Source organism: Falco punctatus, assembly GCF_963210335.1.
Source record: "Falco punctatus genome assembly, chromosome: 7".
In the NCBI taxonomy this organism is placed as follows: Eukaryota; Metazoa; Chordata; class Aves; order Falconiformes; family Falconidae; genus Falco; species Falco punctatus.
The window spans coordinates 29,212,018-29,223,574 of NC_137587.1; the positions used below are offsets into that span (position 1 = coordinate 29,212,018).

The 11,557-nt window shown below is 39.1% G+C and overlaps 1 protein-coding gene across 3 annotated transcripts in view; it reads right to left on the bottom strand.

Annotated features, from left to right (window-relative positions):
- The window catches only part of PTPN21 (protein tyrosine phosphatase non-receptor type 21), a 50,521-nt gene that overhangs the window by 35,650 nt on the left and 3,314 nt on the right, over positions 1-11,557 (bottom strand). For 2 of the 3 annotated variants that reach the window (XM_080395103.1, XM_080395105.1), the window contains exon 2: positions 7,637-8,007. In XM_080395103.1, the coding sequence (XP_080251229.1) occupies positions 7,637-7,816 (180 nt within the window). In that variant the 5' untranslated portion in view covers positions 7,817-8,007. Of the gene's footprint in view, positions 1-7,636; positions 8,008-8,797; positions 11,552-11,557 lie in introns of those variants that run through there. The other variant, XM_080395104.1, reaches the window with a different exon arrangement.

Here is an 11,557-nt window from a genome sequence, read left to right on the forward strand (position 1 = left end):
AATCCATTTTTATTCATTGCTAAAACATTTTATTATTAGCAGTTCAGGACAACATCCAATGCTAAAAAGAATGCCATGACATAATTCTTAAAATATGTTAAGCTGCTAAGACTAACACTACTTTGAGGTTAATTTATTTATGTGACTTATTCATGACTCAACCCCACTGAAGAAAATCAAATAGAAATAAAAAGAACCTATACTTTCTGTACAGTTATTTTCTACCAGGCTGCTTCTGTCACTACGGACAGGAATAGTAAGCATTTCTGCATAAAAGTTTAAGAGTTATCAAGAACAGAAAAGTACCAAAAGCCCAAGGCAGTATTACAGCTGACAAGTTGGTGGGAGTGGAGTGACTTCACCTATGAAGTCAACCAGACTTCCTAAGCTAAACAGAGGACTTCTTCAGGTATGAGCGCCACAAAACTACATACTGTTGGTGACTATATTATATCTTTTGGCACGATGTATGATAAGAGTCAGAGAAGCGGGGCTGATCAGTCTTAAGAAAAGACTACAGTAAAATCTTACTGTGGACTTCAATTGCCCAAGAGCAGGACATAGAGAAGACAGAGCCAAACCCTTCTTGGAGGTGCTCACTGCAAGTATGAGAAGCACTTGGCACAAGCTGCAATGTGGGAAATTCCAATTAGATCAGGAAAAATATTTCACAACATGACTAGCCAAACACTGCAACAGGTAGCCCAAAAAGGCATGAAATCTCTGTCCCTGGAGGCACCCAAACTCACCCAGGCAATGCCTGAGCCACCCGATCCAAGCTGGCCTTCCTGAGCAGAGGGTGGGATCATGCAGCCCTCAGAGGTCCCTTCCAGCTCAAACTATTACATGATTGTATGTCATTACAGAATTGGTGCTGACAAACAGCTTACTGAGAAATTCTGGGATGTAAATTACCTAACACCTTAAAAAAAAAAAAAAAAAAAAAAGTGTTATCTTTTACAAAGCATTAAAAACTGAGCCCTAAGTCTTAAAATTCTCATCAGTTTCCACATCTATTAAGCATATTTTGCTGTTCCTCATCTGTTTTATAATTTGAAATGGAATCAGTAAAATGATAGTCCTTCTTCCCTGTACCGACTGCCTGATACGAGTTAGCTACAACTAACCGCTGCGTTTCATTTTATTTTCCTTAATATGGATCAGCCTCATCCCAAATACAATTCCACTTTGGCTCTAATCTAAACAGCATTTGTATATACCAGTTATCTATTTTAGTCACCGTTTACACTATCTAGGAAATAAATAAAAATGACAAATGTATACCAGATATCAAATATGTGTAATCTTCTCACTTGAATTTAATAACACCTATTATGATTCCCAAACTCAACTATTCCTTCCATTTTTTGGCAACATAATATGAAGTTATGCTCCCTAGGATTTTGAGACAACACCATTACTGTCCTCTTAAAAAAAAAAAGAGGAAGAAGAAGAAGGAGGAAAATAATTTCTCTGTAAAACCTCAGACTAAAGGAAAAAAAGCAGCCACTTTTTGTGGACGGTAGCAGAGAGGACAAATAGACTTTACCACACATTTCCCTGAGGCATAGCAGTGTTACAAGTTTGCTTTGAACCTATGTACTTAATTATATATTTCCCAGCTAATTTCCATATCTTACATTATAAATCTTACAGATTATCCCACAGGTTACAAATAGACTGGAAAAGAGAACTGTTTTCTAATTGTTGATACAGCACCTTCTAATTAATGCGATCTGCTACCTGCCTTAAGGGTACAGTGACCTGAGGAATCACCATCCTAAGACGTGAGGCAAGAAATTTTAAAAAAGGAAACAATAACAAGTTTACAGAAGAATGCAATCAACATGCATTTTCAGGCTTTTCCTTTTTTACACTGGTACAAACAAATAAACAACCCATAAGACTTTCCTGAACAGAATGCTGAAACCCCCTTCTCATTATTGAAGGATAATCACTGCAGTTGGACTTTACAAAATCCTGGTTAGCCCAAGGGCTCCACTGCGTCTAACTTTATTATATGCTTGGATATAAAACAGCTCCTGCCATCAGGACATCACAGTTTAAATAAATTGCATGCAGGAGAACTGCGTCAATAATCTTGTACTATGCATGACTGTCAGGTACCAAGTGCAAGCTTTACCCTACTCCCAGCATTCAGAACTATGGAAGGAGACAAGAGGTCTTGAAAATCCTCCAGAAACTCAACTCTTACCACAGCAGACAACCTCCTCCAGAAATCTTCCCAACCTCTAGGGGAGAAAGGATTTGGAGCAGCCTGGACTGGCCAGTGCACAAGATCCAAGACTTCCTGGAAGTGGTGGAGAAAAAAATACATGGCAGTCTTGCCACGCACCAGCCACTGAGCGGAGAGCCGCACTCCTCTGCTTACTACCATGACCAATTCTTCTTGCAGAAAAAGAGGGGCTGTGGGCTAGCCTCATAAAAATCCCACCCTTTTCCCCATCTTGAAGCTACTCACTTCAGGGTATTTTGATTTACATTGTTTTTACTGTTCTAGTACTGACAAATTCTTCAACTGTTGCTGCAGGAGGGAGCATTTAGTAGGGTAGCTATATGAATGCAGAGAAAAGTCAGTCTTGAGTCTCAGTTCTTTCACAATGCAAATCTTTTTTCCAACACACACACAATTTTCTCCTAACTACTCCAATACAGGTTTCACAAATGCTATTTAAACAAAGCAATGACCATCTATAGCTCAAAGCAAAACAGCAGGGATAAGAAATAAACAGAAATCAATACTTTGCAACGTAATCTAACATATTTTGATTTGTTCAAATGAAAACATTGCACAAATCACAATACACTGTGGTTTACACCCTTCAAATATATTGAATAAACAGTCTTCTGACAAGTGAGGCAGATTCTATTCATCACTACATTAGACAAAGGTAAATAGCTAATTTACCAGCTAAAGACCAATACCTTCACAGTGCATAGAAGACATTACATCCAAAACATATTTTAACCTCTTGCAGAAACAGTTCAGTTATCAACTTGACCAAAAAATGTAGAAAAATGCCCTTTTTTTTTTTTTTTTTTATCGTGTTACTTTTTCCCACCACTGTCCAATGGTCCAACAACCATGGACTCGCATATCTGCTTTTGATTCCCACCTTACACAGCACTGATGTTAAAGGAGTATCATGGTCCCATTCGTCAGGGACTTAAATCCCAATTGCTTTAAAACAGGAAAAGCAAAATTTCAAAGTAGTCTAAAAAGACTAAACAATGAACTAATGTCTTTGCTTCAGAAGTGAAGAAAATTTATACTATGAAAATTAGTATAAAACTGTAAGCAATTCACAGACATCATGACAGTGAAAAAATACAATTAAGTGGTATATTCAAATTATGACCAAACTTTATAAAAAAGCTGAAGAAATAAGGGGCAACAGTTCCTAATAGCCACTATTGCCACATGGAAAAATGTTAATTTTGTGCTGCTCAGCATAGTAAGACCGAGTATAAATCCTATACCTGAATGCACAGCTTTTTTCCTTCAGAAAAAGGAAAACTACAATAGCAGCACTGAGGCAATTACTGATTTTTGGCTGACTGCTCTGTCCTTCAATTGATCTTTGTTCCTAATTTACAATTACAGCATGCTTGTAATTAATATATGGTTTAGATGGAGTAGTTTAGTTTTCAATAAAGTAGTGTCTTTTAAATTAACTAGATTACTAGTTAATTTACTAGATAACACTGAAGGTCTGCATTTTTATATGTGTTACTCCATGACAATTTCTTCTTTCCTAATTATAAGGAAAATTTGGTTCAGAGAGGCAACCACAACAAGTCAACCTTGAGTACTGCCTCTCCTCTTATTTCTCTAAGCATTAGCTGAAGTTTTGTCAGACTTTGATACAAGGTATAAACGTAATCATGTTAGTGACACCTGTCGTGACTTGGCCCCACTTTTATTTGCCAGTCAATATGTTTACCAATGCATATACATGTAAGAGTATTTATGGTTGCACTTGGTCTTCTTTTAAAAACACTCTTTAAGTATGCAAAACACACATTAAAGAAACCACTGCACTGAATTGAAGGTTGGGTTTTTTTTTTTTTTGCATTTTCTCCAAACAAAAGCTGATATTTCAGAATTCAGAGCAAAGTTTTACAGCGTAGTTCAAGCATATCTGAAGCACTGTTTCAGAACACTGAAGTTATTCAGGACTTGGATAACCTTGATTTCTTCTTTCCTATTCATGTCCAAAACAAACACAGGAACTTGCATACGCACAACACACACGGTCCAGTGAAGTTCCCTACCATTAGTTGCTGTACTCGGGCCCAAATTTCTACCACATATCTGAAGTTATGTCAGACTCTGCTTGTACACAGTAACAGAATTTGCCCCTTCTTTCTGGTTTAGAAGTGTTACTAGAAAACAGAAATAAAAGAAGAGCCAGCAAGAGAGGTAAATCGGTTGTAACTTCTCCTGCCAAACATCCTATAGATATCTAGCTGGATTAACTTTTTTTAAAATAATTCTGTGTTTTCAGGTATTTAATTTGTATACTCATGCCCCAGATGCAAGATGAGCAGTGTTGCACATACTTTTTAAGGTGGCTAACAATCAGAGCTCTGAGCAGTTTTTCAAAACTTGTAATTCCAGAACAGTTTTCTGCATAAATTGAGTTTGGTTATAGCACTCTCATGGGATAAAATCAGGCTGGATTACAAAGGGTAAGTAACTTATGTTCCCTGTTCCCTTTGGCTTCTTTCCCCAGTTTCTCCGTTTAAGAGAGCTGGATTACATACCTATTGCTGATGAGTCACATTCTGGGAATACTAGAAGATGTTGTTCTTAATTTAATGCATTCATTTCACTTTTCTGTAAAGTCTAACATTCAGTAAAAAAATAAAATTACCAACATACTTTAGACTTCCTAAACTCTAATTATGTGTCCATACTAGTATACAACTTGGAAACTGAGAAGTTCCAATTGAAAGATCAAAAGAAAACCAGTGTTTAGCCACGCAAAACCATTACTTGAAGATTACTGACTTCCATAAAGATCTGTTAAAACAAATACCTTAAAAGACAGCACAGCATTCAAAATAAGCCATTCAACTCACTGTCCAAAATCAGTAATTGCAGACTACACTGGAGAGAAAGGAATATTTACAGATTTTACCATTCAATGTATAAAAAGGTAGACCTATTACCCTAATACCTCCTGCAATAAACTGTTTTGAAGGTGCGTGAGAACTGCATGTCATAACTGTGTAGCGCCCCTATCCCAGTAATGCAAAATTGATGCCTCATTTTTTGTAACTGCATTATTAAGTCTCAGTATTCAAATAAACAATCATGCTTTCATGTTTAACATTTTGTATTCACACTCATGCTTTAAGGGTGCTTAGTATATTAACAATAAGCAATACCTTATAGATAGTGTTTTACAGTATCAAGGACTAATGTTCTTTTTGCAGATTTAGGCAAAGTGCTGAGCAAATTTTTCTTTCTGAGAACTTTCTACTAAGCAAGCAGTCAGGAATGATCCAGTATCTGCTTGGCAAATTGACTATTTAAAGGCATAACAACATTTTTTGAATGCAAGCTCTGGAAAGTAATTTATATCCCTGTTTTCCATTCCCTTTTATTGCCACACATTTTCCTGCCAAAATAATCCACGCAAGAATGCATGACTGAAAGAATCTGCTCTGAGTTCAATAGTGTACTGTCAACTCCCTTAGTCTGATATATGACTCTTAATTGAGGAAATTGCCATATTTCTCTTTTTCTTTTTAAAACAGATTTTTAGGAGTAGCTCCCAAGAAAGAGATAATGAAGAACAGCTGAAAAAAACCTGCATCTCCAACACTCTGTGACTAGTTCAATAAAAGCTAGCAGTCATCATTCAGGAAGACAAAGCCTCTGCATTTTGCAGACCAAATATATTTAAAATTCTTTACTTTCTGTTGATTTAGCAGTGACATCTGAAAGTGGATAGATAAAACGGACAAAATCCATTCACATGACAGTAACTGAATTTCAAATATATGATATCTGGTGTGTTTTAAGTAAACACTAAAGCTGTAAGAGTAGTTAGATTCTCCCTTTGCTAAAGGAGCAAGTAAAAAACAAGTCATACTGTTGCACATAATTGCATTTTTCTAAAATAACTGTATACTAAAAAACATTTGGAGAATCTACAAGAATGCATAGCAGGATTGAAAACAACCACAGTAAACACTTAGAGATTAATGGATTCACATGTATTTAATTTATTTATTATTCTCCAAACAAAAAAAAAAATCTGAAAACAACTGACAACATATAGCATTTCCTATTAAGAAATCCTGCAGTAATGCATGCCATGTGCAGCAATACACGTTTGCAGGATTGAGTCTAATATTTAGTTGCTCAAGATTTAAGCAAAGCTATAAGCAGTTGCCATTGCTTCACAATGGAAATATAACATTTCAAAAAATCATAGTTATTAGACAACAATTATTTTCATGATTACTCTTATTTTGGTTACCTAAGTCTAGGGTTTTCATCCTGTATTTAAATCCCATATTCAAAACACCATTATATGGCAGACCACATAACAGAGCAAAAGCATGTTTTTCAGAACAGTGTTAGCAACACTAAACTTTCATTACAGGTTTTCTCTCTCCTGCCCCCCAAAAGTGCACCTGCTGTCACAGTTCAATGACTACAAAATGAACTAAACCTGTTGAGTTTGTAGTGGGAAATGTCAGTTTACCCAGGATTGAGAGCATTCAGCTACTGCAACCAAATCCACCTGTGTTCGACACAACTGAACAATTACATTGGTTCCTATGTTAGTAATACTGTTGATTTCTGTAAACAACATTTTGTGGCTCAGCATTTCAGAAGTAATTAACTCACTACAGGAGATGTATGAATAATCACTAAATGCGTGAGGGAAGAGAAAATTTCAGTTGCAAAAAGATCCTTCAATATATCAAGTAAGGAATTTTTTTTTGGAAAAAGGCAGGTTACACAGATATATACAGATTCAACTAGTGCAAACTGTATTGCCTCATGAGGCCAGCACTCCCTCTAAATGACTACAGGCTTGCTGCAAGACAGTGTCTGCAAACATGTTTGTGGTATTTGAACAAGCAATACAAATAATTGGTCACTGGAACACCTACCATGTTTTGTGCTTTAGGTTCTTTTCACAGCACTAATCCATCAGAAAAAAAACAACATACATGCAAATAACACTTTCATATTCTTAGCTAAAAGTTGCCTCAAGCCTTGCAGTAATTCTTAACCAAGTTGCTTAGGCAGAAATATTTTTTGTTGTTGCTTTGTGGGTCTTTTGAAACAGCACTTTCAGCATTTTCAGGTTTAAAAACCAGTTGCTTTGTTTATCATTCTAATCTTCTATTCCCTGCCACTTCTCACATGTCTTCCCCTTGGGCATTCCCTAGCTTTGTAACGTAAGTTTTGCAATTGTTTTGGAGTAGCCCAGGTCTCCATCAAGACCAGAAGATGAAGAAAAAGAGAGGAACACAGGATAGCTGCTCCAGAAAATAAACTGATTGCCCCAAGTGGTAAGGATTCACCACACAGGTCATCTAGCACCAGATACAAAAATCACACCGTTGCTCGACAGTTATCGCTTACCTCCCGCAATTCAAGCCTCTGAGCCACTGCTTCCAGACTTTCCTGGCCCGTGCTTTCCACTGACAGGGTGAACTCAACAAATTCATTGTTTAGCAGCTGGATACGAGCCACCAAGCAACTCTTGCTGGATACTGTGTAACGTCGAGTTCGTTTCAATTTCAGCCCAAAAGGTAGCGGCATCTTCTTTTTCCTCCACAGATGGTTACTGATAAAAAGCTATGACCACTGAGACCTTGAGAAGGGACAAGCAGCTATCTCCTCTCAAAAGGTAAGGCGCTGTAATGTCTCCAGAGATCAACCAGCAGCAGAATCCATTAAATACAAGCAAGCTTTCCACCAAGAGACAAGTAGAAGGGGCATTCACTGGAATCCTAGTAAGGAGCAGGAGAGAAAGAGAATGGATACAAGAATGAGAAATACTTTCACTGGAAGGAGAATAGCAACATGGGAAATATAACACATGTAGTTTCTCTAAATCTAAATAATGAGCATACTTTCCAAAATGCAGAGCTGTTACGCATTCAAATAACGAAATAAGCACCAGAGTTTCTGGTTTTTCCACAGGTGACACCAGTCTTTGGCAAGTTGGTATTTTTTTAAACTGGCTAGTTAATAATGAGTCTTAATCAAATGTGGCTGCAATGCCTTAAAGTAAGTATTTCTAAATTGAATCAATACTTGAATAAATACATCTACAAAGTCTGAGTTGCCTAAGCTATTTCTAACACTGAAAAAAACCATTTTCTTTCAGAGCAAATCCAGCAACCTGGCTTGTTTTTCAGAGCAGCATGCAGCCTCAGCTGCTATCTGCTGGATTAAACACAAAACCCAGTCTCAAAAACGATTAAGGACACCCACCCACCCCCCCCCCCAAAAAAAAAAAAAAAAAAAAAAAAATACACCACAAAAAAACAGGAAGAGAGGCATTAATGCTCACACCTTAGCCATTTCCTACCAAACAATTAAAATCCAACTCCTCCAATATTCCCTGATTTACAGCTAGCTGTACCGTTCGTTCTTATGCTAAAGTGCTGTGTGATGTTTCAGTTCACGCTTTGCCTTGCCGAGAGAGCATGTGAATTCTGAACACCATTCGTTTTCTTATTTTTCCTTGAAAAACACACTTACTCCTAGTCGAAAGGCAGCCACCCGTTTCCCCACCTTTTGTAAACACCTTCACGCCTCCTCTCCTGTCAGCCCCGTAACACAACAGGCTTCGCCTTTCTCCTCTGTCAAGCACCTTCTTCCCGCAAAAGTAGTTGCTCTTACTAGCGCTGGTCTGCAATAGCACATGCGAAATAAAAACATTCGCTAATATACGGGGGAGGGGGGCGGGGCGGGTCTCACAGGCCCGTGCGCTGAGGGAGGGCAGGCGCTGCGGCTATAGCCCACCCTGCAGACACAGCCACCGCTGGAGGGCTGCGCCGCGGGGCGGGGGCGATGCGCCCCTGCGACCGGGACCGGGACCGGGACCGTCCCCCCGCGGCGCTACCGGGGGGGCGCGGCCACCGCGCACCGCTGCGAGCGCCCTGCGCCTGGCGGCCGGCACCGAGACCCGGCCCCGCCCGCCGCCCGCCGCGCTGGTTCCCCGCACGGTGGGAGCTCTGCCCGGGGACCCCTAGTGGCAGCGCCGCACCGCCTGCAAGGGAAAACAACGGCCTACATGTTTTTTTTTCAGGCTGGTATGTATTAGTAACACATTTTAAAAGGTATAATTTAATTTCTGAAGACTCTTTGACTTAGACAGGAATAACGTGAGCATATGCGTTTCTTTGGAGTGGGGGAAACGGACTGGTCTTCCTAGCGCACCTGTGTTTAAACTCCAAGGTGTAGCTATACTTTTACATTTGTATATGTACCTAGAAACTACGTGTTACTCGACACAGCCCCAAATGCGGCTGAAAGCCTCCTATCCCACTCCCTAGTCCCTCGCAAGCAGCCCGGCACAGCGGGAAGGAAGGCAGAAAGGTGCCAAAGGCCTCACAGGGAGGAGGAGGAGGCAGCATTGCATTTTTCCTCAACATCTTTGCAACCCTAGTCCAAAGAATGACAATAAGCATATCTCATGACCACATTTCTAATAATCTGGAAGCAGTTCTACCATCCTACACAATCTCCATCCCCAACAGATACCACCTACAAGCTTAATTGAATCAAAAAAAACCCTGACCCAAACACCAGCTTGTTTATTTTTGCATGCAGCTGCAGAATAAATAACTGATAGCAACAGGTTTGCCTGAAAAATTTAGGGATACGCAGGGACTCCCCACTTTATTCCTCGCTCCGCACTTTGATCCTCCAAATCCTGCCTCCCTGGAGCAGCATGCAGGGAATGCTGTACAGACAAGCTTTTATTTTCCTGCCCACTGCCAGCAGAATCTCACACTGGGTTTATTCCTGGCAGAGTAACTTTTGGCTGACTGACCTCAGCTCACGTCCCCGAGGCCCATTTTCCAATACATTCTTTGCACAGTTACGCACTTTCTTCAGTGCTGCAGCAACGAGAGAAACCAACTTACTCATCTTTTTGAAAGCTGTGGTCAAAGCACAGTGCTGTTTTAATCTCAGTTGTTATGTAGTACCACTGAATATGAAAGACTTCCAAACTTTTATGCCCCCTTCAGGCCCTTAGAAAAGTATTCTAAGGGCATTTAAAAAAAAAAAAAAAAAAAAAAAAAAGAAAGAAAAAGAAAAATAAGAAAGGCTAACCAGAGGCTGACCTGACAGGTGACATTTCCAAACCATCTAACGCTGACATGAGGCAATCTCAGCCCTTCAGTTATTGCCCTATGCAGACAGGTAGCAATGCAAGCATAGGAAAGGAGTTTAGAGCAGAATTTTCAGAACGTGCCAGGAGCACTCTTCAGGTTGTGAGCTGTTGTTTGCATTTATTGCCTTACTGAGCATTTATGTATTTATGCTAAACAATTTAACTCAGTACATGTCTGACATAATCTTCATTACTTCTTCTGAAACACGTTTATAACAAGGAAAACTTCAGTAACTAACTTCCAGTCCGTGCCACAAAAGGCCAACTAAAAAAAATTCCTGACATACAATAAGTGCTGCAGAACAAAGGCAAGTTTGATGAGTAACACTGAGGTATCATTCAGTAACTTCTACTGCTAGCCATGTGTGCTTCTTGCAAACACAGCTGTGCTTTCTGCAGTGCTAGGCGCTCTCATGTTTGCCTTCTGCATTACTTTGAATTCGGACACATCTATGTTGTTATAAAGCTACTTTAACAAAAAAGAACTACATACTGACAGGAGTTACAAATCCCATTGATGACCTCTACAATAACAAGCCTTTATTTAGCAAGCCTGGAATTTTCATGCAACAGCTAAAAATGTCTTTATTGGCCAAACTTTGTACATTTATATTTCAACACAAACAGGTAGTTTCTAAAATGTTGTATTATAATTTCAGCAACGTGGCCACGACTGGTGAACAATTACTGAGTACTGTGGTATCTTTCCCCTTTACTGACACTTCCCACTCCCCTCTCAATAATTAGCATTTTATTTTACAAAGAATTTTTGAACAGCCTGCATGAATGACAGCAAGGAAGGTGAAACTGCAACATATGACGGTGGAAAAGGGTTCCTATTATTTCAAATGCTTAAAATACATCTATTGCTTTCAGAAATATTTGGGGAGCCAAAAAAATCAGAATACTCCACCCTCCCCTTGTTTTACCAGTTAATCTTTGACATGACTCTTGGACTGAAAGAGCAACAACAAGTGCATATCTCAAACCTCCCCCACCTCCAAAAGCACAATTCTACAGCCTTTACTTTTCAAAAAGTAAATGCTTGGAACTCCTTAGTCTTACAGTACACAGCAGAGAAGATCACCTGCCTTTTTTTGTTGTTGTTGTTTTTTTTTTTTTTTTTTCCTGTGCCTCCTGTTTTCCCCTTA